General features: G+C 42.1%; 1 protein-coding gene and 1 pseudogene across 5 annotated transcripts; one reads left to right on the top strand and one right to left on the bottom strand.

The window, feature by feature from the left end:
• On the top strand, positions 1-27,897 carry TIGAR (TP53 induced glycolysis regulatory phosphatase). Of its 4 annotated transcripts, none has more exons than XR_001349687.2 (6): positions 1-118; positions 8,436-8,473; positions 15,980-16,101; positions 20,372-20,449; positions 23,590-23,699; positions 25,450-25,881. XR_001349687.2 is itself a non-coding variant. In XM_006096065.3 (6 exons), the coding sequence occupies exons 1-6, from the start codon at positions 87-89 to the stop codon at positions 25,879-25,881; spliced, it is 816 nt and encodes a 271-aa protein (XP_006096127.1). In that variant the 5' UTR covers positions 1-86; the 3' UTR covers positions 25,882-27,897. The 4 variants fall into 4 exon arrangements, 2 of the variants coding, with proteins under 2 accessions (XP_006096127.1, XP_014317532.1); XM_006096065.3 differs by having other exon boundaries at positions 20,372-20,453; positions 25,450-27,897; XR_002831034.1 differs by lacking the exon at positions 1-118 and adding an exon at positions 707-859 and having other exon boundaries at positions 25,450-25,504.
• Positions 13,175-13,704, bottom strand: LOC102422101 (annotated as a pseudogene). Its single transcript, XR_001349688.2, has one exon. The product of XR_001349688.2 is annotated as a U6 snRNA-associated Sm-like protein LSm3 pseudogene (transcript).
• Positions 27,898-27,927: the final 30 nt, after the last annotated feature.

Genomic DNA, 27,927 nt, shown 5'->3' with positions numbered 1-27,927 from the left:
GCCGGCGGGGTTTGGCGGAAGTGGTGCGGGAGCGGCGAGCCGGCAGCGCAGAGAAGCGGCGCAGCGTGGAGGACGGGACGCCAGCGATGACGCGCTTCGCCCTGACTGTGGTCCGGCAGTGAGTATTGCCCTCGCAGGGAGCCTGTCCCCGCTGGTCACTGTGGGTTGTGGAGTGGGTGAGGGGACCACTGGTCTGTCATCCTGTTTCTTCCTGCTTGCTCACCCCTGGCGGAGTTAGCTTGGACGGGCGATTTTCCAGGTGTTTTCGTACGTGCTGTTTCCTATGACCCTTCCTCCCCCCAGCAGCGCTGAGCCGGGGAGGCAGATGTTAATATCATCAGCCCCGTGGTGCAGAGGAGGTGAGGTCCGGACCAGTAAATGGTCGGGGTCCCCAGCAGTTGGTGACAGAGCTAAAGCTGAAGAAAGACAACCTTGTCTTCAGGCTTGTCTGTGCACCGTTTTGCTCCCCAGCAGATTGCGAAGACTGCAGGCAGAATAGCTCGAGGGAGGCTATTTTTGATGCCGGCTACCTTCCGCCGTCCCGTCTCTCCGTCCCTGCTGTTCCTCCTCGTTTCCTGCTCGTTTGCCTGGGCAGTCAGCCCCACGGACATGTATCTGAGATGTATCTCTCCCCTCCAGAGGTTGCTTTACTGGAAGAGAAAAAGGGGCCCTGCCCTGGGCTCAGCCGGCCGCATCACCCCGAACAGATATTTTTGTCCTAACATCACACGGAGCCAATTGCTGATATGTCTTTGTGTCTCTCATCTTTTCCCCTCTTTTCACTTATTTACCGACTGTTAGTGGGAAGTGAAATTCAGGGTGGTTAAGAGCACAGATTTTTCAAGCAAGATAGACCGAGGTGAGAATCGTGGCTCCGCCTAGAAGCCTCGTAACCTGGCCTTCCCTAAACTGACTTCATATTTCCGACCTCCGTTTCCTGATATATAAAACCTACCTCACTGGGTTAATGTGAGAATTAAGTGGGAGAAAAATAGAGTGTATAGCACAATGGAGGATAAGAAATATATCTGAGAATTAAATAACTTACCTTTTTATAAGGACAGCTCTAATAAGAATTGTTAATCCTCAAATATATATATATAGTTTATCGGACAACATTTAGAGTAGGCACTATGTGCCAATGGACTGGGTTACATACATAAATAAGATGCCATTTTTAACTTCATGGAGCTCACAAGGAACAATAATGTGATTTAATCTTGTCAAATGACTTTAACTGCTATCTCTTCTGTCCTTTTTTTAAAAAATATATTTTAATTGATTTCAGAGGAAGGGAGAGGGAGAGAGAGATAGAAACATCAATGATGAGAGAGAACCATTGATCGGCTGCCTCCTGCACGCCCCACACTGGGGATCAAACCCGGGACCCTTCAGTCCACAGGCCAACCCTCTATCCACTGAACTAAACCGGCCAGGGCTGTCCTGTTCTTTTACAAGAAGATAACCTTGGGAATCACCTCAAATTGTCCCTTTGGGATTCACAGGATTTTAATTTTTAAAAAAATATATCTTTTTATTGATTTCAGAGAGGAAGGAAGAGGGAGAGAGAGAGAAACATCAATGGTGAGAGAGAATCATTGACTGGCTGCACCCTGCACACACACTCCCCTCCCCTCATCACACGCTCACACATATTGGGAATTGAGCAGGAAATCCTGGCATGTACCCTGACTGGGACTCAAACCGTGACCCTCCTGGTTTATAGGCTGATGCTCAATCACTGAGCAACACCGACCCGGCTAGGATTCACAGCATCTTAATGACTAAACTAGGAATCGAATTCCTCCCTATCTCTTCTCTACCCTCTTCATTTATAGAATGTCTTATGACCATTGTATGACCTACTTAAGCTCATAAGCTGATCAGTAGCAGAACGGGAACTAGAGACCTGATTGCCCTTTCTGCTGGTGTTAGAGCACTTTCTGGCTCCCTGACCCAGCCAGCAGTCTGGCACATAATTGAAGCTCAGGATTTGTGGGAAATTGGGTTAAAACACCTCTTGAAAAATCAAGTGATCCCTATTCAGATTCTTAATAAACAATAGTTATATGAAGGTGGATTTTTATCCCCTTCCTGATTCTTAAAAAAGGCTTGATTTTTTAAAATTGACTGCTCACAGGACTCTATAGAAAACAAGTAAAAAATACCTTAAGAAATTGTGTGTCAGGCACTGTTGTAATTCTGACAACAATCCAATGAAGTAAAGATTGTTCCTCAGTTTGCAGATAAGGAACTGATACAAAGAGGGTATGTAACTTTAAAAAATATATATTTTTATTAATTTCAGAGAGAGAGAGGGAGAGATGATAGAGAATCATTGATCGGCTGCCTCCTGCATGCCCCCTACTGGGGGTTGAGCCCACATGCCCGGGCATGTAACCTTGACTGCCAAACCAGTTAGGACGAGGGCATATAACTTGGTTAAAGTCATATGTCGGGTTGAGGAGGCTGAATTTGAACCAAAGCAACATGACCCTACAGCCCAACCAACCTTCTTAACCACTGTACTCTTCTGCATCCTATTTTATTGAATTAAAGACTAGTATTTGTAGGGTGCTTGAATACCACCAGCCATTTTAGAGGCTTTTTATTTTTCTTCATATAATTGTGAATAGTGATAAGAATAGTTTGCTTTGTTCTGTTATATTTGTGGGCAAGTGGAATGAAAGTGTTGAAACAATCTATAGGATTAGGGTAAGCTGCTCCCCTATCTGGACCATCTCTCTTTTCTCCTTTAGAATTCTCAAAGCTAAAAATTGATGATTCTTTCAGGAAAAGAAATGATTTCAAACTTGATTGATAATTACCATACTTAAATATAATGACTCTTTTTAAAAAAATATATATTTTATTGATTTTTTACAGAGAGGAAGGGAGAAGGATAGAGAGTTAGAAACATCGATGAGAGAGAAACATTGCTCAGCTGCCTCCTGCACACCTCCTACTGGGGATGTGCCCACAACCAAGGTACATGCCCTTGACCGGAATTGAACCTGGGACCTTTCAGTCCGCAGGCCGACGCTCTATCCCTGAGCCAAACTGGTTAGGGCAAATATGACTCTTATGGGAGTCAGCAAGATTGGATCATTTAGCATAGTATTGGGATTAGGCACTTGAGGTTCTATTACCTGATTCTGTATAACTCTATAAGATAAACACCTTGAAACTGATGGCATGATCAATATTTTTTTTGAGTTGGATTATTTTATTGAACAGTGCCTCTTCAGGTAATGCAAGAAAACTTTAAGAAAGCAATTTAAGTTCAACCAAATCCCTTATGAATCTTGTGCTGTTTCTGTATATGTGTGTTTACCGTTCTTCATCATACTTGGAAGTGAAAGTACCTTGTGTATCATTTTTGGAATAGAATGCCCAAGATTTCAAACTTCAAGTCTACTGATATTATTAAACTGTAACTTCTCATTATCTTATAGCAAAGCATTGCTGAAAACTCCAGTGTGTGTTGGCATTTCCATCACCTACACTATATATTGAAGCCCCCAGTTCCCTTGACATGTTATTTGTAGGTGTTTGCAACCATTTGCCTGCAGACCATCCATTTCACTTCCAGTTTTAACTGGCTCTTAAAATTTAAATTTTTTTTACAAACTAAATTTAATTTACTTGAATGACTTAAAGGTAATGGATTACTAAAGTTATTGATAGCAAAACTGATGTTTTTCTTACTCTACCTCTAGCATCAGTTAGCTTGCTTTTTGTTGATGTTGATCTAAAACAGCGGTTCTCAACCTGTGGGTCACAACCATCGGAAAACACATATAGCATATCAGATATTTACATTACGATTCATAGCAGTAGCAAATTTACAGTTATGAAGTAGCAACGAAAATAATTTTATGGTTGGGGGTCACCACAACATGAGGAACTGTATTAAAGGGTCACAGCATTAGGAAGGTTGAGAACCACGGGTAAAAAAAACCAAGCAAAAATAAATATGAAATCACCTGTAAACTTTTATAAAGATAACATATAATTGTTATGTTATTGTGATATTTGTTTTCTGGGGATTGATCATAGCCTTTGCACCCAGGATTAATTCTGTATATAAACAAATATATCATGAATTGAGATATTAGGTTCTTTTTCCCCTCAAATACCCAGGGAATATCTCCATGTTACTAGCCCTTGGAATCTTTTATATTTTCACTTGACTTAATTGTGGAGAGGAATTAGAATAAAACTGTACTCATGATTAAATATCAGGTGAGGCTTTACATATCCATGTATGCTAAAGCATATCTATTTTGAAAACTTGCCCCAAATGTATACTAATTTCCCACTATTTGTCTCTCGTGTCTGTTGAATTTGAATTCTTTAAAGGGATATGCTTAGGAAATTAAGCTTTCTATGTGATTTCTGGAGAAATGCCAACGAATATAAGCCCGAACTAATAAAGTCAAATACCTGTTTAAGTGAACAGTGTGATAATCTATGAAATGAATGATGCCTATTTGTAGGGCCTATAAATGGCTGGTCATAAGACTTCACCTCTTGGCAGAAGCATTAGAATTCTTGCAGAGTCGGGTGTTGCGTTTTGGAAATGGATCACACTGCAGATTTTGAAAATGAGTGGTGTTAGTCCTGACTCCTTCAAAATATATTCCTCTGACCTTTCAGCTCCCTTCATCTTCTCTGTGCTGTCACAGCCAAACTTGGTTAAGTGAAGTTTAATAGTAAAACTATTTTAGTCACCTACTTTTCTTTTCCACTCCCCAAGCAAACTAATGTTAAATACTTGCTTCAAGGATTTATACAGACCTCTTGATAAAGCTGATAAAAGCTGTAAAACTAAATATTTATGAACGTTTTTAGAAAAAAAATTCTATTTCTAGATTCCTACTCTATAGTGTTTATAAAATGATTCGATGGCAGAAGTGACCAACAGAATGCCAATGATTGTTAATAAAGCAGCAATGTCTGCAGCAGTTTCTGCCCTTCATTATATTAGAGCTATTTTTTCTCCTTTCACTAAAAATGGCTAGATGGAGGGGCAGTGTCATTACAAAATTATCACAATACTTGGGATTCCATTTTTTACAGGGTGACTTCTTTTTTTTGCACTTGAGGAAAAAGATGGATTTAAAACTCTGCACCTTGCTTTTTCTACTTAATAATATAATATATATTGGTGATTTTTCTATATCTTCACGTACAATCTCTCTCTTTTTAGGGGACATAGTATTCCATTATGTAGGTATACCACTGTTTGTTAAGGCAACCGGAACTTTGTTCATGGACATGTAGGTTATTCACCATCTTTTGCTATTAGAAGTCTATAATAATAAAATGTAATATGCAAATCAACCAAATGGCTGAACAGTGGAATGAAAAAGCAACATGCAGAAGACTACATATTGTAAGAGGCAATCTAATCTAATAAGAGAAACATGCAAATTGACCGTACCCTCGCTATGCCCAAGCCACGCCCACCAGCCAATCAGAGTGGCTATATGCAAATTAACCCAACCAAGATGGCGGCTGGCAGCCATGGAGCTGGAGCAAGCAGGAGGCTTGGTTGCCCCAGTGATGGAGGAAGCCAAGCTTCCCGCCTGTCCTGGCCGGCTGTGGCCTCTGCTAAAGGCAACAAAGTTTCAATTATAGAAGATAAATAAATCCCAGATACCTGCTTCCAGACAGCCTCCACTGGGAGCTTGGGTGGCTGGGGGCTGTGGCCAGCCTGCAAACAGCCATCAGCCCCTCACCCAGGCTGGCCACACCCTCATGGGGTAAGGGTCCCTGCTGGGGGGCTTGGCAGCCTGCAAACAGCCATCAGCCCCTCACCCAGACTGGCCAGGCACCCCAGCAGGACCCCCCCACCCTGAGGGGGGTGTGGCCAGCCTGAAAACGGCCCTCAGCCCCTCACCCAGGCTGGCCAGGCACCCCAGTGGGGACCCCCACCCTGAAGGGGCTGTGGCCAGCCTGCAAACAGCCATCAACCCCTCACCCAGGCTAGCCACACCCTCATGGGGTGAGGGTCCCTGCTGGGGGGCTTGACCAGCTGCAAACAGCCCTCAGCCCCTCACCCAGTCTGACCAGGCATCCCAGCAAGGACCCTCACCCTGAAGGGGCTGTGGCAAGCCTGCAAACAGCCATCAGCCACTCACCCAGGCTGGCCAGTCACGCCAGCAGGACCCCTCTTCCTGATGGGGGTGTGGCCAACCTGAAAACGGCCCTCAGCCCCTCACCCAAGCTGGCCAGGCACTCCAGCAGAAATCCCACCCTGAAAGGGTGTGGCCAGTCTGTAAACGGCCCTCAGCCCCTCACCCAGGCTGGCCAGGCACCCCTGTGGAACCCCCACCCTGATCTGGGACACCCTTCAGGGCAAACTAGCCAGCCCCCACCCATGCACCAGGCATATAATAAAAGGGTAATATGCAAATTGACCCTAACAGCAGAACGACTGGGAATGACTGGTCACTATGACACACACTGACCACCAGGGGGGCAGATGCTCAATGCAGGAGCTGCCCCCTGGTGGTCAGTGCACTCCCACTGGGGAGCTCTGCTCAGCCACAAGCCAGGCTGATGGCTGCCAGCACAGCAGTGATGGCGGGAGCCTCTCCCGCCTCCTCAGCAGCGCTAAGGTTGTCCGATTGCAGCTTAGGCCTGCTCACCACTGGCAAGTGGACATCCCCTGAGGGCTCCTGGGCTGCCAGAGGGATGTCTTACTGCCAGCTTAGGCCTGTTCCCCTGGGCAGCGGGTCTAAGCCAGCAGGTGGACATCCCCCAAGGGTCCCAGACTGCGAGAGGGCACAGGCCGGGCTGAGGGACCCCCCCCCCCGAGTGCACAAATTTTTGTGCACCGGGCCTCTAGTTAATTATAAAGTTCAACAATAGCTAAAGTAACCTATGCTCTACACCGGTGGGAAAGCTATAAAGAAAGGCAAGTGAAGGAGCATCTAGATGTCTACATAATGGATCCTCTGTGGGTGGAGGACATTGTGATGGAAAAGGGTCTAGGAGGCTGGCAGTGATCTGTTTTGGGTAATATTATATGAGTGTTGGTTTTATTTGTTTATATTATTCCACAGTTTTCAAAAGATTAGAGAAATACATTAAGTTACATTTTTTATTTTTATAAACCTCTGTCCAAGCCTCTATAAAGCTCTTATAATTATTGAGTGCTTATTAAAAGCTAAGCAGTATTCTAAACACTTTAACTGTATTCACTCAGTTATCACAAGAGTCATGTGAGATAGAGGCTGTTGCTATCAAGGATTTATACAGACAGCCTCCACTGGGAGCTTGGGTGGCTGGGGGCTGTGGCCAGCCTGCAAACAGCCATCAGCCCCTCACCCAGGCTGGCCACACCCTCATGGTGTGGCCAGAGGACGAACTGAAACACTTGACCCAAACCCAGCTCCTAGAGCCCAAGCAGTTTTGTTCCTGTGCCTGATTTATGGCGATGAAGTTTACTTCAAAGATTTCCACTTCTCATTGACATGGAAGGATATAAATAGGGGGCTGTAGACATTTGGTTCCAAATGAGAAATCATTTGCTCTGAAGAAACATTTTTACTGTTTTTACCTCCTATTCCCAATTCTATGTCCAGAGTCCACACAGAACAAGGGCAGACCCTGAGCATCTGTGTCTCCAGTGCTGTGCACTGTTCGCATGTAGAAAGAGCCCAAGGAAGCTTCGGCTGAATTCTCCTGACAGCTTTTTGTGTATTTGATGGTGGCTTTAACTGTAGTTCTGTCCTATCACTCAGTCTTGTCCATGTAACCCCGCCTTCTTCCCAATTGACTGTTATTTTGTGACAAAGTTTCCAGTCCTTTCACCCTACTCTTGCTTCAAAATTGTTGTGTGTCTTTTTTTCTCATTCTTAAACATGTATTACCCAAACCCCAGTTCTTCAGTGTGGTCTGCAGACAGTTGTCAGCACTACAGAGTGGAACATCTTGAGAAAACCTAGGTTCTAGGAGAAGGCAGGGGTCTGAAGATTTGTACGTTTTTTCCCCCACTCTATTCTCAGTTCTGGACTTGCTCATCCTGTTCAGCAGTGGACAGACTGACCTTCATATTTGAGTTCTGCCTGGGAAAATTGTTTTGGTCAACATACTTCTTTTAACAAGAATATTTAACAAGAGTAATATATACACATACATTTTTAACAGAATTTCCTACCTGCAATTCACTTAAGATTGATTCGTGATCTATACATTTTAATTTGGGCAGTGTGAAATTCTTAGCTTATCAATTAAATACATTAAATGATTGCAAATATTCATTTAGAATAAATTTTACAGATTAGATTATGAAGTATGTTACAAGGTTCATGTGCTATCTTTGTGAATAGCATTACCTTTGCTGTTTTTTTTCTCATCTTAAAAATAACCTAATTTATTAATAAAGGTGTTTTTTTTTTCCCCCACCCTCCTCTCTACTTTAGTGGACAAACAAGATTAAACAAGGAGAAAGTAATTCAAGGTTGGTATATTATTATTTTTGCTTTCTTCTTTAGTGTTAATGTGATATGGGAGTTAGTCGGGTCTGGCGGGGCAGGGTGGATGGGCTCAGCCCTGTGTTATGAGCTGGGATTACAGAATTAAAGCATTATAGCCACAGAAATATGATCAGAGCAGATGGTAACCAAGGACTCGTAAGTGAGCTGTATGTAAAGAGTGGTATTCCACGTTGTTTGTGGGTAGCTTCAAGTGGCCCAGGCAGCTGATAAAACCGTCTTAAAATATAACTGCCCGGATTTAAGATGATTTTATATTTGGAGACAAAGTTTACTGGCTGGTGCTAGTGGTGTTTTTCTGCTAAGATTTCAATTTTCGTAGTAACAAAGAGGATTAAAAAAGAACTTTCTCACATCGGGTGGTTACTTTATTCTGAACAGATTGTCCCTCCCTTCTTGTAATTTAGACTCAGATCTTTTAATCTCCCTAATGATCTGACTAGTCTGGCTTTTAAAGAATATTTTGGTGGACGTTCAGCCAGATTATAAAAGCATTTTGTTTAATTTTTTTGGTTAGGGACATCTGGGGTTGGCAGAAACTGATTTTCATACCCAGTGTGCTTGACTCCCTCTACTGGGTACTAATCTGATAGTTAAATGAACCTTTGTTTTCCAATGACTTGTGTCCACACCAGGTTATTCTTCGGACTCATGTCCCTGACTACCTTGTCCTTCATTCCATTTCACATTGACAATGGAACATGAATAAAAGCTTTCATGTTCACACTTGTTTTGTAAGGCTTCTTTTGTGTGTTTTGTTATTTTTCCTAATTTGGTAAGTTAGATGCTTAGTTCTTGAAGTTATACCCTCTCCCCCGCCCCCTTTTTTAAGCATTCCAGGCTTATATATTTGGAAGTACTATTTTGGTTGCATACCTACAGCTTTGATATGTAGCAATTTCGTAAGTATTCAGCACGAAGTATCTTAAATTTCCATTATGATTTCTTTATTGACCTATCAGTTATCTATTAAATTTCCCAATGGCTGGGCTTGCTTTGTTGTTCTTCATCTTTTATGATTCACTTCCAGTGTAATTGCATGTTCTGGCAGCATGATTTATTTGATAATACTTACTTGAAATTTGTTAATATGGTTGGTTTTTATAAATCTACCATTGCATGCTTGAGAAAAATCTATGTTTTCCAATTGTTGGGTTTGGAGTTATATATCAAATAATCAACCTTGAGGTTTTTTTGTTGTTGTTCAAATCTCCTATACTTTACTAATTTGTAAGTTTACTAATTTGCCGGTATGACCTAAATATCAGTTTATGAATAAGACATGTTATATTTCTGACTGTGATGGCCAAGTCATCCTTTAGTACCTGAAATGGCATAATGTGTGCTTTTATGTTCTGCCTTTATATAGTTAGAGGCTATGTTATTAGGCACATGCAAATTTAAAAATTGTTATATGTTCCTAGTGAATTGGATCACCACTTACTTATAGTAACGCCCACAATCCTTACTAAGACTTTTGTCATAAAGTCCTGCATTTCTGAGAGTAGTATAGCTACTCTGTTTTGGGGTTGGAATTTGCCTGGTATGTAAATATATTTTTCAACCCTTTCCTTTAAACCTTTCTGTGTACTGATGTCTTAAGTGTTATTACCTCATAAATACTAGGTAACTGATTTTGATTCTTCTTTTAAAAAAATACAATCTGTCTTTTAATTGGCAAGAGCAGTCAGTCTATTTACTTTTATTCTGGTTGCTGATATGTGGAATGTTAATGTCAGTGGTGCATGGGCAGGCTAAACAGCCATATCAGACGGTGAATAAAGAAACATTGAATTTATTTAAGGAAAAGGGGTTGGAGGATGGGGATATCCAAAGGGAAGAGCTACACAGCACTGAGCCAAAGGGTATTGGGTCCATGGTGACAGCAAAAATATACTTAGGACAGTAAAACAAGGAAGGGCATAGAAGAATCAACAGGAAAGCCTAGGCTGGGCTGTTTTGGCTCACTGCGAAGTCAGAGAAAAGGGGGCCTTGGAGAGAGGTTCAGTGGGTTTGCCAGGGACAAGCTGCCATTGCCCATTGCTCTCCTGGTTGTAAATCTCATGGGGTCCCTTAAAAGTTAGGGGATACGTGCCTGTGGGGGAAGGAGAGGGGGGCGGGAATGGCACGGGCATGCTCCTTGGAGGGAGAGCATGCACTGGATCCTTTGTCTTGATGTATTTGTCTCTCTCTTGCAGATGGAAATCTTAGGGGAGGTCTCAGGCGAGAGTCAAAAGAATATTCATCAGCTCTACCCGGTGTGCTCTTTCAGGGCAGGGGGTCATTAGTCAATGTAGGTGGTCTCAGGCAAACAAGGGGTCACTTGTCTGGTTTTGCTGCTTTTCTGGGCCTGGAGCTGAAATATAACTGAAGCCTAGATATTATCCTTAGGAAGGAAAGGTCTGTGGGTCTAAACCACCTGACGAGAGTGATACGCTAGGGGAGGATAGTTATCCTGAGGGCGAGGTTTGTGTTTTCCTTATCCAACCCCTTCTCACCTTCCCTACTGGCTTTGAAATGATAAGCCATTTCTATTCTTTTAATGGCTAAAAGTGTTCTTTAAATTTTTACCATTCATGCTTAATAAATTATAAGATTAATATTCACTCTCTTGAAAAATACAAAGACCTTATGTTACTTTTGTTTACTATTTTAGTCCTGTCCTTTTTAACTACAGGCCGTAGCTATTATTGTTCAATTTGTTATTTAGACAGTGTTTGTTTAGATTTACATGTATATTTACCAGTTCCTCTTATCATTTCTTTTATATCCCAGACCTTCACTCCTAAGTATCTTCTTCGAAAGCGCCCCTAGTGCAGACTGGTTAATGGTAAAGATAGTTTCAATTGTTTCTCTTCTAGACAGTTCTGGGTTTAGTCTATGTAATTGCTTTTAGTCTATCAGTGGTCGTCAAACTCATTAGTCAACAGAGCCAAGTATCAACAGTACAACGATTGAAATTTCTTTTGAGAGCCAAATTTTTTAAACTTAAACTATATAGGTAGGTACATTGTTATTAACTTAATTAGAGTACTCCTAAGGCTTAGGAAGAGCCACACTCAAGGGGCCAAAGAGCTGCATGTGGCTCGCAAGCTGCAGTTTGCTGACTACGAGTCTAGGTAATTTTAGAATGACAGTTCTCTTAGCACCTGGGAGATATTATTCTGTTGCTTTTTGGCTTTTATTGTTTCTCTTCAGAAGTCTTCTCTCAGCCAAATGGTGTTCCATGGTAGGTAATTTATCTTTCTCTGAAACTACTTTTAAAATCTTCTTTGATTTTGGTATTCTAGTTTATCTTAATATACTAGAAGGCCCGTGCACAAAAATTTGTGCACTGGCAGGGAAGGAGGGTCCCTCAGCCCAACCTGTGCCCTCTCACGGATCACGCTGCCGCTCACCCTGCCCGCCCCGCCCAGCCCGCCCAAGACACGGCAGGCCAGGATACCGCGCTGGGGTGAGTGGCAGCTCAGATCTGCTGCCGCTGGCCCCGCCCAAGACACGGCAGGCCAGGATCTCAGCTTGGGCGGCATAGCGGGATCTGCCTGCAGTATGCAAATTAGCCGCCATCTTTGTTGGCGGCTAATTTGCATCTCTCGCTGATTAGCCAATGGGAGGTGTAGCGGAGGTACGGTTAATTTCAATCTTTGTCTATTATTAGATAGGATAGGATTTAAAAATGTTTTTTCTGCTTGATTACATTGTATTTAATTTATCTGTGGGTTTCTTGAAAATTCTCAACTATCATTTTTCCTATATAATAAAAGCCTAATATGCTAAGTGTCCGGTTGGCCGTTCAGCCAATCAAAACGTAATATGCTAATGATATGCTAAGGCAGTTCAACCACTCGCTATGACGTGCACTGACCACCAGGGGGCAGTCGACCAGTTGCTATGACATTTACTGACCACCAGGAGCGGGGGAAATGCTCTGGCTGGTAGGTTGGCTTGCTGCTGGGGTCCGGCAGATCGGGACTGAGCAAGATGGGCTGGACACGCCCTGGAGCCCTCCCGCAGTCCTTCCCCGGCTGGCCAACAACCTATGTCCCTCCCCGGCCCCGATCATGCACTGGTGGGGTCCCTTGGCCTGGCTTGCACCCTCTCACAATCCGGGATCCCTCGGGGGATGTCGGAGAGCCAGGCCAGGCTGAGGGATCCCACTGGTGCATGAATTTGTGCGCCGGGCCTTTAGTCCAGCCGTGGGCAAACTACGGCCCGCGGGCCGGATCCGGCCCATTTGAAATGAATAAAACTAAAAAAAAAAAGACCGTACCCTTTTATGTAATGATGTTTACTTTGAATTTATATTAGTTCACACAAACACTCCATCCATGCTTTTGTTCCGGCCCTCCGGTCCAGTTTAAGAACCCATTGTGGCCCTCGAGTCAAAAAGTTTGCCCACCCCTGTTCTAGTCTCTTCATAGTTAGGAATTTTCATTTTTTCTGTCAAGCCTCTAATAGATCAGAGATGCGTTCCATCTGTATCCAGCCTGTATTCTGGGTATGAATTCAGGCCTGTCTTGGAGTTTATTAAGTCACTTTGCAACTGGATCTCCCTTTATCCATTGAGGAAATTTTTTTCTCCTTCAGGAATTTTATTTTTCATTATTAAAAGATCTATTTGGTTCTTTTAGAAGGCTATCTGATAGTTTTTTGTTTGTTTGTTTTTGGTGATCACATTTATTGGAAGAGTTGGAGAAAAATAAAAATGCCATTTAGCTTAAGAATTTGTGAGTTATGTGCAAATAAACTCATTTCAGGAGCAGAAGAATCCTTGGTCATTTCTTTATATCAAAATTTACGCAGGTTTCTCTTTTGAATATCTTCTACCTTTAAAGATGCAATCATATAAAGTCTCCTAATTTCCACACAGGATATATTCTTTGTTTCAACCAACTCTCAATGGAGGGGCAGCCTGCACAACACCATCTCCCTGGACAAAAAGCATTGGAATATTGCGTTTTGTTGATTTATATATCTCTTCATATGTTTCTTCATCAATTTCTGTAGTAGTCACAGTTTCTTCCACATCTCCCAATATCATATTTAAATGTTGATCATAAGCATGTAATCTACCTTGAAGCTCTCTGTCATTTCTCATTTTCATATAAATTCGCTCATCCAGGCTGAGCCTGATAAGATCCAGGGGCTCTTCTACAGTGTTGGTAGTTTGTTGCTGCTCCACATCATCCACCATGTTTCAAACCTTATCTGGTAGTTTTTTATGAGTTTGTGTTTGCTCATTTTTGTCATTCTGCCTTAATCTTATTTTATAGTCTGTATTTTCTGATTTCAATGTTAGAAGTGTTACTGGTTCTAAATCTGCTATGATTTTTATGACTTTCATTCATGATGGATTAATTTCTTGTGTGATTAAGTCTTTGACTAAACTATTATTTGCTCTAAATTAATAGAAAACTTGTTACCCTTTATTGAGAACTAGAGGCCCAGTGCACAAAATCTGTGTGTGTGTGTGTGGGGGGGGGGGGGGGGAGTGGCACGGTCCCTCAGCCCAGCCTGCACCCTCTCCAATCTGGGACATCCCTCTTGCAATCCAGGACTGCTGGCTCCTAACTGCTCACCTGCCTGCCTGCCTGATCGCCCCTAACTGCCTCTGTCTCGGCCCCCGCCACTGTGGCTTTGTCTGGAAGGATGTCCGGAAGATGTCCAGTCTATCTGGTCTAATTAGCATATTACCCTTTTATTAGTATAGATGATTTGCTCTGAAAAGGATTTGCACTTTATTTTACTGCTGACCTGAAATTGCATTAGCCTCCCTTACAGGATCCCTGATTTCCAGGAATATTCAGTGCAGTTCTCCAGTTCTCCCACCTTGCTGTGTCAATCAGCCTTCCCCCCCACCCCACCCCCTGCCCCACCCCTGTGCTAATATCACAGGAACTCCATTTTCTTATGCTCAGGGTTTTTTGGATTCTTTTGCTTTGTCTCATGGAGATTTTCTTTTTCCTTATATCCTGTGAGCCCAGGAATGCATATCTCTCTCTCTGTCTCTCTGTCTCTGTCTCTGTCTCTGTCTCTGTCTCTCTCTCTCTCTAGTTCTTTTGTAGTAGGATAAGCCTTCAGAGTATCTAATGGAAATAAAGTTTTTTTTTTAAGTGAAAACGGAGAAGGGAGGGAGGGTGGGAATGAGGGAGGGGAAAGTAATACAATACGGAACATTTGGCCAATGGAGATCGAGGGAAAACTTTCTTAGGTGATGATCCTACCACCCAAATATAACACCTAAGTTGAGAACATGAGATAAGAGCCAGCATTAACAAAATATAGCTACTGAAGGGATAGGAAAATGTGAAAGTGGAAAGCTTGAGACAGTTGAATTTTTTATCATATAATTCCCATTAGGCAAACATTCTTTTGGAAAAATTTGAATACTTGAGCCTTTTATAGGATTACTAGAAGTCCGATGCACGAAGATTCATGCAAGTATAGGCCTTTCTTCCCCTGGCTGCCGGTGATGGGGGGGCTCGCTCTGGCAGCCTGTGCAGTGGCAGCGGCAGTGGCAAGCCCTGCGCGCTCTGGCGCCGCTTCTTCCTAGCCCTCCTTCTCCAGAGAGTTCCTCTGTGCAGCGCTGGTGCTCCTGGGGAGGCACGGAGGGGAAGAGGTAGGGGGAGCGAGGCAAGCGGGGAGGACTGGAGAGGTTGGGTGCACTAGTGCATTTCACTTTCCCATTGTGAAAGTGGGATGCAACTGGCCCCCTTCCTCATCCTCTTCCTCCTCCGCCCTCCGCCTCCTGCCCGCCCGCCCTCCCTTCGCGCCCATCGCCCCTCCCCTCTTGATTTGGCGAGATAGGGAGGAGGGAGGTCTGATAATTTGGGTTACTGTGTAGGTGGCCTCTTTCATCTATTCAAAACAAAGCTGAGCTGCCTGCCGCTGCCGCCACAGCTGCCACCATCGCCCCTTGGCTGGCCCGGGGCTCCCGGGGCGCGCTAACTGTGCACTGAGTGAGCTCCCATGAGCGTCTGCACCTGCAGAGCTGCTCCAAAGCTAGGGTTTTGTTTACCAGAGCAGCGGGGCAGTGGTGGGGTAGAGGGAGACGCCAGACACTGGTAGCTATGACCTCAGGCACCAGAGGGTTGCCTCTGAGGCCGGGGGCTGGGCCACAGGGAGGCTGCAAGGATGGCTGACAGGTGTGGAGTACGGCAGGGAGGCCCTGAGGAGGCACGCTGCCCAGAGCGGCCAGGGGTGGGGCTGCCACCATCTTTGTCAGGTTAATTTACATACTCACTCCCGATTGGCTGTGGGTGTTGTGAAGTGATGGTCAATTTACATATTTCTCTTTTATTAGATAAGATAGCTTAATTTTACTGGTCAGTTCTCTGGAATGTTATGTGGAAAAGTACCCAAGGAAATATTTCAATAAAATATAAATAAATGCATTTATAGTCTCTTACATGTGAGTTAATTTGCATATCTTATATTTCTGAATGATATTGTTTCTTTTCTTAATCCCACAGGACAAGGAGTAGATGAGCCTCTTTCAGAAACTGGATTTAAACAAGCAGCTGCTGCTGGTATATTTCTTAATAATGTGAAGTTTACTCATGTTTTCTCCAGTGATCTCACCAGGACAAAGCAAGTAAGTTTAGAGTGGAGGTTTAGGGTGATGAGTCAAGAGTTTCACCAGTGTAACCTTGAAAAATCTGCTACCAGAATTTATAGGGAATTAAATCACATACAGACTACCCCCAATATTCCCCTCTCCTCAACAGAACTTTTTTTTCCCATTGTACTTTATTTTATTTTGGTAAATTTTAAATTAGAGTAGCTTGAGAAAAGCTATCTAAAAAAAAGACAAAGAAGGTGTCGAGAGAGAAAGCCAGAAGAAACAATAGGCAGGAGAATTTAACACACAAAGGCATCAGATGTTGGAATTACTAGATACAGTTAAAAAACAATAACTATAAATACGAGACATTTTTTGAAGTATCTTAAATATCTTTAGGGAACAGATTGGTATAAAAATTACCTAGAGATTTAAAAAGGACCCAAGTCAACTTCTAAAAGCTCAATGGAAGGACAATTTTGTGACAACTACGAGGGAATAACAGGGCTGGGTTTAGCCTTCCCACATGAATAACTAGAAAATAGGACAAAATTTGTGAAACACTATTTTCAGATATTGGACTTCAGGCGATGTGGGTTTATGATCCCCAAAAGAAGTGAAACAAACGAGGTGAGCCCTAGGACTGTCCTGACTTTTCTGCTGAAGCAATTCCCAGACTCTGGTAGGAGAAGCCACATAGAGCCCAATGGTCTCAGTGAGTTAGGTGATAGAGCTTGGAAAGGTTAAGTAACTAACATTTATGGAGCAGAGTACTGGAAGAGAGAGCTGCACAAAGAAAGAAGTCTTGAAATGTGTGTAGGGATCCCCTTGAATCTTTGGTGGACTTAATTTGCACACGTGTAGGGTGTAACTGCCTGTGGCCAGACAAAACACAACTTCAGGGGGGAGAGCAATTGCTGGGGAAGTTGTAAGCTGAACAATTCCTAGAGCTCAATTTGATTTCCCATCAGCTAAAGTGGAGAGATTTCATTGAATGCATAGAGCATAGAGTAGAGTTGTCATAGTATTACACCTTAATAAGTGAGGCTAAACTACCCTTAGAGGAATGTAATGAGGAAAGAAATAGAGAATAAAAGAATCAAATTTATCTTCTATAGATGAAAAATACGATATTCTGAAATGAAAATGTTATGGGATGGAATTAACAGCAGAATAGATACTGTCGAAGAAGAGATTAGTGAACATGAAGACATAGAAACAATATTTTAAGGTTGTAAAAAGGAAAAAAGACTAGAAAAGGAACATTGAAAAGTCTCAGAAGTATAGTATGACATTAAGCAATTTAATTTACATGTAGTTGAAATCACAAAAGGGAAGTGGGGCATGAGTATGAGGGTTAAAACAAATAATTTGAATAAGTAATGACTAAAATTTTCCCAAATATTTACCCAGTGAAAATTCTTTGAAAAATTAGGTGAAATAAAGACTTTCTCTCAAGCAAAAGTTGAGGGACCTAAAATAGCACCATATTTTTATGGTCATTTATTTTTGAGTGTTTTTGGTTTAGGGTTTTGACAAAGGTACCAAGGTAATTTAGTGATTGAAAGGATAATCTTTTCTATAAAAGGTGCTGAAACATTGGGCTATCCATATGGAAAAACATGAACTTTGACTCTTACCTCACATAACACAAACATTAACTTATGATTGATTATAGAACTAACCTAAAAGCTAAATTTATAAAAATTCTATTTAAAAAATAAAAACCCATAGAGGACACATTGAGATATTGCCTCATACCTGCCAGAATGGCTACCATCAGTAAATCAGCAAATAAGTGCTGGTGAAGATGTAGAGAAAAGGGAACCCTAGTACACTGTTGGTGGGAATGCAGACTGGTGCAGGCACAGTGGAAAACAGTATGGAGTTTCCTAAAAAAATTAAAGTGGAACTACCTTTTCACCTAGTGATCCCACTTCTGGGACTATTTCCTAAGAATCCCGAAACACCAATTAGAAAGAATATATGCACCTGTATGTTCATAGCATCATTATTTGCAACTAGAGGCCCGGTGCATGAAATTCGTGCATGGGATGGGGGTGGGGTCCCTCAGCCTGGCCTGCAGCCTCTCCAATCCGGGACCCCTAAACTGGCAGTCGGACATCCCTCTCGCAATCCAGAACCACTGGTTCCTAACTGCTCACCTGCCTGCCTGCCTGATCACCTCTAACTGCCTCTGCCTGCCTGATGCTCCTAACTGCTCCCCTGCCAGCCTAATTGCCCCTAACCGCTCTCTGCCTGCCTGATTGCCTCTATCTGCCTCGGCCCCACCACCGTGGCTTTGCCTGGGAGGACGTCCAGAAGATGTCCGGTCTAATTAGCATATTACTCTATTATTAGTATAGATAAGTAGCCAAGATCTGGAAACAGCCCAAGTACCTATCAGTACAGTAGTGGATAAAAAAGATGTGGTACACCCTAACCGGTTTGGCTCAGTGGATAGAACGTCGGCCTGCGGACTGAAGGGTCCCGGGATCAATTCTGGTCAAGGGCATGTACCTTGGTTGTGGGTGCATCCCCAGTGAGGGGGTGTACGGGGGGCAGCTGATCGATGTTTCTCTCCCATCGATGTTTCTAACTCTCTATCCCTCTCCCTTCCTCGCTGTTAAAAAATCAATAAAAAATCTATTTACGCAATAGAATACTATGTGGCTGTAAAAAGGAATGAACTCTTGCCTTTTATGACAGCATGGATGGACCTGGAGATTATAATACTAAGGGAAATAAGCCAGTCAGAGAAAAATACTATATAATCTCATTTCTATATGGAACCTGATGAAAAAAATTAATTGACAAACAAAATAGAACCAGAGACATGGATACATGGTACAGACTGACAGATTGGGGGTGGCGGGGAAGTTGGCAGGTGGGATGAAAGAAGGTGAAGAGAATAGTCAAAGAACATATATGCATACTCCATGGACACAGACAACAGTGTGGTGAGGGCCAGAGGGATGGGAGGGTGGGGTCTAGATGGAGGGGGTCAAATGGGTGACATCTATAATGTCAACAATTAAAAATTAAATTAAGGAAAAAAGAAAACGAGGAAAATCTTTATAAAGGTTTCTTGGGACAAAGCTGATAGATAGTTCTACAGAATTGTTGGAAGATAACAAATGATCAGATCCAGAAAGTGTAACAAAACACAGGATAAAGAAAATCCTACATCTACACTTAAAACAAAATTGCAAAACTCCAAAGAATAGAAAGGAAAAGTATCATGTACTAAACACCAATATTAGGCTATCAACTAATTTGACAGTATCAGTAATTTTTTTAATATGCTGAGAGACAGTAGGATTAACCTAGAGTTTTATACCCAGCAAAATGTTTTCTAGAGTAGAGGTGAAATGAGAGCATTTCAGACAAATAGGCTTGAAAGTAAAGAACTTTCACAGGATAACAGAAGAAAAATAGTTCCAGAAGGAAAGTATGAGTTTTAGAAAAGAATGAGCAAAGAAATTAGTAAAGGTTTAGGTCAATATAAACAACTATTTATAATATAAAATAATAACAATGATAATGTCTAATTTGTGGGTAGGGTATTAAAAAATAAGGCTGGTTGTGGACTTAAATTACTAGTTTTGCAAATACACTGTCCCTTGTCCATTAAAAGTAACCAAGCACACAATGAGAAGGGAACAAAAATAAATAAGTACAAAAGGCAGCAGAAGTAGCCATGGCCGTTAGCTGATAATGGGAGTTATCAGACAAAGGCTTTAAAATAACCATTTAATGCAGAGGTAAAAGCATTGAGAATTTCAGCAGAGAACAGGAAAATATAAACAAAAATCAAATGCAAATTCTAAAACTGAAAATAATACTAAAATTAAGACTCAATGGGTTTAACAGCAATTTAGACACCTTGAATGGAGATTAATGAACCAGAACCTTTTCTATAAAGAGCCAGAGAGTAAGTATTTTAAGTTAGGTGGGTCATGTGATCTCAGTCACAACTGTTCAACTCTGCTGTAGTACTGTGAAAGCAGCCTAAACAATACGTAAATGGCTGTTTTCTAATAAAACTATTGACAAAAAGTGATGGTCTGGATTTGGTCTATAGCCTATAGTTTGCCGACTACTGAATTAGAAATTAGGGTAGAAGGAAATATGAAAATCTGGCATGAAGAGAGAAAGGATGAGCAGTACCGAGAAGTAACTTTTAGAAAGGAAAATGATTTCTAGTTCTTTTTTATTCATTAAGAAGGTATGCATTATTTTGATGTCTTGGCCAGAATGATTAATTTTATGAGAAGAGAAACAGTTATCTTTCGATTTTCAGACAGTGCATGGGATTTTGGAGAAGAACAAATGTTGCCAACATATGACAGTGAAGTATGATTCAAGACTTCGAGAAAGAGTAAGTAGCTTATGTATTATTCTTTGCCATAGTCATCAACAACTACCTCAGGTTATCATATGGCTAAATATTAATTACTGCTAGAAATATGGAAACAGCTAACATTTGTTGAGGATCTATCCTGTAATAGTCACTGTTACATACTCTCAGAGATAGCATAGATAGTATCTTATTTAACTACTAGGAGCCCAGCACACGATTCGAAATTGTGCAGCGTTGTGCACCCTCAAGTCTCCGGTCCGGCCCTGCCTCGCTCCCTGGGCCCCGCAGCAGCCAGGACCGCTGCTGGTCGGCCCTGCCTCCCTCTCTGGCCCTTGAAGCAGCAATGGCCACTTCTGATTAAGCCCTCCCCCAGCGCAGGTGTGCGGAGGCCCCTGTGCCCCGCCCCCGACGCTCCGTGTGCAACCTCCTCCTGTTTGATCGACCCGTTACGGTGTCCCGGTTAATTAGCATATTCTAGTATATATAGATATATAGATTAAATCATATGATATACATTTTAAAAAATTTTTAATCCTCACCCAAGGATATGTTCATTGATTTTTTTTTTTTTTTTTTGGAGAGAGAGGAAGGTGGGGGGCAGAGAGATGTGAAAGAGCAACATTGAACGGTTGCCTCTTGTATGCTCCCCAACCAGGGATCGAACCTGCAGCAACCTAGGTATGTGCCCTGACCAGGAATAGAACCCACAACCTTTTTGGTGTATGGGACAATGTTCCAACCAACTGCATCTCCCGGCCAGGTGAAATCATATGATATACATCTTAAATTATAAAAGCGCAAGGTATATTTGTTGTAAGAATTTAACACAGTGGCCCTAACCGGTTTGGCTCAGTGGATAGAGCATCGGCCTGCGGACTGAAGGGTCCCAGGTTCGATTCCGGTCAAGGGCATGTACCTTGGTTGCGGGCACATCCCCAGTAGGAGGTATGTAGGAGGCAGCTGATCAGTGTTTCTCTCTCATTGATGTTTCTAACTCTTTATCCCTCTCCCTTCCTCTCTCTAAAAAAAAAACAAACATTAAAATATATATTTTTTTAAAAAAAGAATTTAACACAGTACGAAAGAATTTAAAATAAAGAAAACCTCTCTCCCTCAGCTTCCCAGTTCTACCGCCTGATTTTAAGCATAAGTAGCCCATTTTAGATACCAGAAATGAATCTTTTTGAAACTGTGATTTAGCTAAAGCTGTAGAACAATTTCACCTCTGAGATTTGGCTCCAGGTCTCCTAGAAGACTTTTTATTATGCTCTATAACTCTGACCTATAAAACACCTAACGCCCCTGCCAGCCCTGTGATTTCTTACATAACCAGACAGAAACGTAACAGAATGGCTAGGACATCTTTAACAATTACTTTACTTAATGTGCTTATGTTCTCTGTTATGGCTCAACATACACACTAGAGCTCCAGCATACGTGCTGCTTGGAAAGGCTCATTTTGCTCAAATGGTAAACAAAAGCGCCTTGAATTCAGTGAACACCAAACAGGGCCTGTCATCATCAAGGAGTAGCAAGTGTTATTGATCATTCGGCTGCACCATCTCTTCGCTCTCTCCCTGAGTAATTACATCCTCTCTTATGATTTCTGCTAATGAGCTGATTTCCAAATGGGTACTTTTAGCTTAGATCCCTAAACTGTATCAAACTGCCTACTGTTTACTTCTGTTTGAATGCCCCCCAGCTACTTCCTGCTCAGTGAGCTACACTCTCCTCTCCATTGGGCTCCTGCTTTACCCAGTTCAAATCGTTTATTTTTGACTCTTCACTGTACCTCACACGGCACATCTGTCCTCTTGTCAATTCTACCTCTAAATAGTTCTTGAATCCTTCCTCTCTCTGCAAACCCACTGCTGCCATCTACTGCAGTTCACTGTCCTCTGTCCCCTAGATCACTGTCACCTAGATTTTCCTGTTCACTGCACTCCTTTTTCAATCCAATATCCACACCACCAGCAAGAGTAATCTTTGGAAAATTGGGTCGCTGCACACCTGTATAAAAGAGTCTGCTGCTTCCCTTTTGTCTTCAAAGGTTGTCTAAGCTCTTACCTGTTTGGCTATGAGCGTGCTGTGGGATCTGACCTGTTGTCTCCACCTGCCTCCTTCCCCTTCCCTGGTGCTTGGTGGCCAGTTTAATAATATTAGCGAGCACTTACTTACATGGTGCTCATCACATTCTGGCCCTGTTGCAAGCTCTGCAAGTTTATTAATCTTTGCAACAACCTGATGTAAAGATTCAAAAACCTCATGTTTTAGCCCCCATTTTACAGGTGCAGAAACAAAGGCACACAGAGGTCAAGCTCATGCTCGGAGTAACAGAGCTAGTTTATTGCAGAGCTCAATGAAAATCGAGGCCGCTGGGCTCTGTGGTCTATGTTCTGGACCTCTGTTCACGTGTCTCTCAGAGATCTTGGCATCTGGCGTCGCCCCGACAGCCTGTGCTCTTTCCTCACTCGGTCTGGAATACTTGCTCCTTAAACCTGGCCCACTTCCACCCACCCCGAGGCTTGGGCCTTCAGTGATGCCTCTGCTGTATGTGTCTGTGTCGGTACTTCCCTCCATCACAGCACTTCCTGCCGTTCCTAGGCTAGTGTCTCCACCACGCTGCCATCTCCGCAGGGGCGGGAGCCACGTGTCTCCCTGCTCTTCTTCACTCTGGCCTTCCTGCCTACCATGCTTCAGTGTAGTGTTTGGAATATTGAACCAATGGATGGTTCCATTCTTAACAAAACAAAGCCAGTGATGATAATTAATGTTCCTCTTTGTAATAGAGGTTACTCCAGATATAACTGAGAATGTTAGAAGTTGGACTTGAGGATTATAAGAGCACCTGGAAAAATGTGCCTATTCTCTTATAAAAAAGAATATTTTACTATTGGACTCTGACTGATGGTGTTGTTGGATTCTTCTGGTATCATCAGTGCAAACTATAAAAAATGGTTTGTCTCCTTCAATATTTTATTATGCAAGTAATCCATTATCATTGTGGGGAATTATCAGTTCAGAGGTGATATAATAGGGTAAGTAGAAGGAAACCACACTTCTTCATGAGGATGATTGTTCTAAATTTGTCATAAACTTGTACTTAATTGTTATATTGCAAGTTAACTGGAGGCACTGTTGTCTATTGGATATTGCAGAAATACGGGTTGCAGAAGGCAAGGGGCTGAGTGAGCTGAGGGCAATGGCCAAAGAAGCTGGGGAAGAATGCCCTGGGTTCACACCACCTGGAGGAGAGACCTTAGATCAGGTACGTAGCCCTGGGGCATGTGATGAACTAGCCAATGTCACAGTAGCTGAAATCTGACTTAAAAAAAAAAAAAATTGCCGGAACCGGTTTGGCTCAGTGGATAGAGCGTCGGCCTGTGGACTGAAAGGTCCCAGGTTTGATTCCGGTCAAGGGCATGTACCTGGGTTGTGGGCACATCCCCAGTAGGGGGTGTGCAGGAGGCAGCTGATCGATGTTTCTCTCTCATCGATGTTTCTAACTCTCTATCTCTCTCCCTTCCTCTCTGTAAAAAATCAATAAAATATATTTTTAAAAAAATTTTTAGAGAGAGGAAGGGGGAGAGAGAAACATTGATCAGTTGCCTCCCACATGCACCCTGACCAGGGATGAAACTCACAACCTAGGTATGTGCCCTGACAGGGAATTGAACACACCACCTTTTGAGCCAAACCGGCCAGGACCTGACATTTTTTGTACTTTCCATTTTTTAATTAAATCAAATTAAATTTTATTGATTTTAGAGAGGAAGGGAAAGGGAGAGAGAAATATCAATGATGAGAGAGAATCATTGATCAGCTGCCTCCTGCATACCCCTTACTGGGGATCGAGCCCACAACCCCTGGCATGTGCCTTTGACCGAATTCGAACCTGGGACCCTTCAGTTCGCAGGCTGACTCTCTATCCACTAAGCCAAACCAGCCAGGGTTTTGTTTGTTTTTTGTAATTTAGATGTTCCTAAATTTTAGCTAAGCAGTTTGAAAGTTGTTTGGTTTATAAAACAACTCTGTGTGATACTGTTTTTTCCTTTCTAAGCTATCCTGGCTTTCTCGTTGATTTTAAGTTGGCAGTCATAGCTGATAGTGGATGGAAAGGATGTGTGTTATTACATATTACTGTTAAGAAAACTCTGAATATGAAGCAGTACCTTCAGCAGTGGTAGTGGTAGTCAGTAAAGCTGGTGGTGACGTTCAAGAATGACAAGCAGAACACCTGAGAGGCAAACTAATTCACACTGAAATCTTCAGGCCTCTACTGCCTCCCTGACATCATCACCCGGCTTGCCTTTCTTTGGACCATTCTGCTTTTGAATTGTATTATTGGTTATTTCCCCCCTATTCATTACTTTCATGTAAAAAATTTCTATAAATTTAGAAAGGAAAAGGTTTTTTTTTGTCCTTGTTCTAAGTACACTGAAGTGTCAGATGTAGTCTCTTAGTTAATACTGTTTTATGGGCTTCTGTTTACTTGCATATTTCCCTAACTAGACTGTGAGTGCTTTGAGCTAGGAATTAGGAATTGTATCTTACTCTTCTTTGTCCCCAGTGTGCTTTCATAGTTTCCCGAAGTATGGTGGGCACTTACTAATGTCCATGGAACTACTGGCTGAATGCATAGATATACAGCCTTTTGCCCTGGCCTGTGTGGCTCACTGGTTAGAACGTCGGCCCCCACAGTGAAGGGTCTTAGGTTTGAATCCCGGTCAAGAGCATGTACCTGCATTGCAGGTTCGCTCCCTGCCCCCGGTTGGGGTGTGTTTGGGAGGCAACCAATTGATGTGTCTCTCTCACGTTGATGTTTTTCACTTTCTCTCTGCCTGTCCTCTTCCTCTCTCCCTTCCACTCTCTTTGAAAAGCAATGGAAAAAACCTTCATGAGGATTAACAACAAAAGAAATAGTATTTTATGACATTAGAAAAATCCAATCAGGCTTTATGTTTATGTTTTAAGACAGTCAACAATGTCACTTTACTTCACCCTTTATCTCCTTGTAGGTGAAGATGCGTGGAATAGACTTTTTTGAATTTCTTTGTCAACTGATCTGGAAGGAAGCAGATAAAAAAGAATCGTGTCCCTTAGAAACTCCAAGCAACTGTCTGGCAACTTCTTTGGCAGAGATATTCCCTTTAGGAAAAAGCTGTGCCTCCAAATTTAATTCAGACAGCAGCGCTCCAGAATTAGTAGCCAGTGTCTTAGTAGTGAGTCACGGTGCTTACATGAAAAGCCTGTTTGGTTATTTTCTGAATGACCTTGAGTGTTCCTTACCAGAAACTCTGAGCAAATCTGAACTTACATCAGTCAGTGCCAATACAGGGATTAGTCTCTTTATCATAAACTTTGAGAAAGAAAGAGAAGTTAAACCAACAGTTCAGTGTGTTTGTATGAACCTGCAGGAGCATCTAAAAGAAATGACTGAAACTTGCTAAATTTAAACTTACACCAAAATCCTAACAGTTTTGAGCCTTTGAGGGAGGGAGTGCCTTTGACTTTACTTATTTTCATCCTCTGCTCTCACTAAATTGGAAACAGTTTTAAAAAAGCTGTCTATTTAGAAGGTTTTTAAGTTCAAATGGAATCATAGCCACATAAAACACTAATGGAAAACCATTTAGAACTGATTTGTCTGAGTACAATTGGCATTTTCCAGAGTATTTTTACTACCTGCTTACTTATGTCTCTGGATTGTAAAAGGAGGAAGGAACTCAGTATTGCAAATTGGGGGATTAGTAATCTGGTTACTCTTTTTTCCCCCCCCCTTTTTAAAAAATGTTGATATTTTCCTTTAATGTCTGAAAAACCTAGCTTATTTTATTGGCTCTCGGTAAGATACTGTATGTTTTGTACTATCTCCATCCATACTTGGAAGAAGGGACTATTTATAATTCTCACCGCATATTTATAGTGTCGATGTTATATTTTAAAAGCCCTTAAATAAAAAAGGCTTACCATCAAGTTTATATAAAGCAAAATGACACGTTTTCAATATAGAAATCAATGGTTGGAATTGTTCCCTCTAGAGCAGCGGTTCTCAACCTGTGGGTCGCGACCCCTTTGGCGGTCAAATGACCCTTTCACAGGGGTCGCCTAAGACCATCCTGCATATCAGATATTTACATTACGATTCATGATAGTAGCAACATTACAGTTATGAAGTAGCAACGAAAATAATTTTATGGTTGGGTCACAACATGAGGAACTGTATTTAAAGGGCCAGAAGGTTGAGAACCATGCTCTAGAGGGTTTGAAATGTGGGTGAATGCAGAAGTTCTTGTCTAATATGTAGGCTGAGAATTCAGTTTGAGAAAGGCTGTAAAGAAAGTAGAGTTACCAGGGTGCTGCACAGTAGCCTCAGAATAAAAGTGGGTGCTTCGTTGAAAAAGAAAAACTGTACTCTGAGAACTGCAAATGTGGGGGTTTTGTGGAAGGCACGCATGAGATTGCCTCTTTTTTCCCACCAGGTGGCACTGGAGAAAAGGGATTTTGGTTAACTTAATTTCAAGCATATGATTGGACCCTCAAAAATTCTTATCTATCCCAGGCCTTTGGGGTTTAGGTGGAGGGGGAGCAAAAGAGGAAATGGGGAGACATCTGTAATATTATCAACAATAAAATAAATAAGCAAACAAAAAATCCGTATCTAAATGAAGAAGTGCTTTACACGTAGTCTACTCTTCAGTGTGCATGTTGATGAATGCTCTGGGTCTCAGCTTAGAAAAGAATTAAGCCCTAGCTGGTTTGGCTCTGGATAGAGCCTGCCCACTGAAGGGTCCAGGGTTTGAATCCGGTCAAGGACACATGCCCAGGTTGCGGGCTTGAGCCCCGGTAGGAAGTGTGATTCATCAATGTTTCTATCTCTCCCTCTCTGAAATCAATAAAAATACATAAAGAAAAAGAAAAGAATGCTGAAGTTTGTCAGTTAAGGCTAAAATGATGTATGGTCAGCTTTTACTTTGAACATCATTGAAATGTATGAAGTTTAGCATTCTGCTGGGCTCCAGCAGTTTTCCTACCAGTATTGGAACAGCACAGTTGAACACCAGGGGAAGTGCGCTGCAAATGAAAATTTGACAAAGTAACCAAAAAGTACAAATAACAGATGCCTACATTTCCATCACCCAAAAGTAATGCACCCCCTTTTAAGATATATTGTGATGTAAGTCAAATTCCTTATGTAACCAATTCTCAGTCCTGTTCCCCTCTGTACTCTACAGAGGCAACCACCACAATGAATCTATGTATTCACCCATTCTTTACATCTTTACCTGGTATAGGGAAATAATATTGTTTTGGTGTCAAAAATGTACATAAATATCTTCAAGCTGTCTGTATCCTTTATTTTCACTCACTGTGTCTGGGGGCTCTATTTTGATTTGTATAATCTCCTTATAACCACTGTATTCTGCTGAATAAATATGCACGTTTTGTGTTGTCTCTATTAGTGGACATTTAAGTGTATCAGCATTTTTCTGTAG

This window comes from Myotis lucifugus, unplaced genomic scaffold (assembly GCF_000147115.1).
Source record: "Myotis lucifugus unplaced genomic scaffold, Myoluc2.0 scaffold_167, whole genome shotgun sequence".
In the NCBI taxonomy this organism is placed as follows: Eukaryota; Metazoa; Chordata; class Mammalia; order Chiroptera; family Vespertilionidae; genus Myotis; species Myotis lucifugus.
The sequence above is the reverse complement of the archived record's forward strand: the minus strand, read 5'-3'. Positions and strand labels throughout refer to the sequence as shown.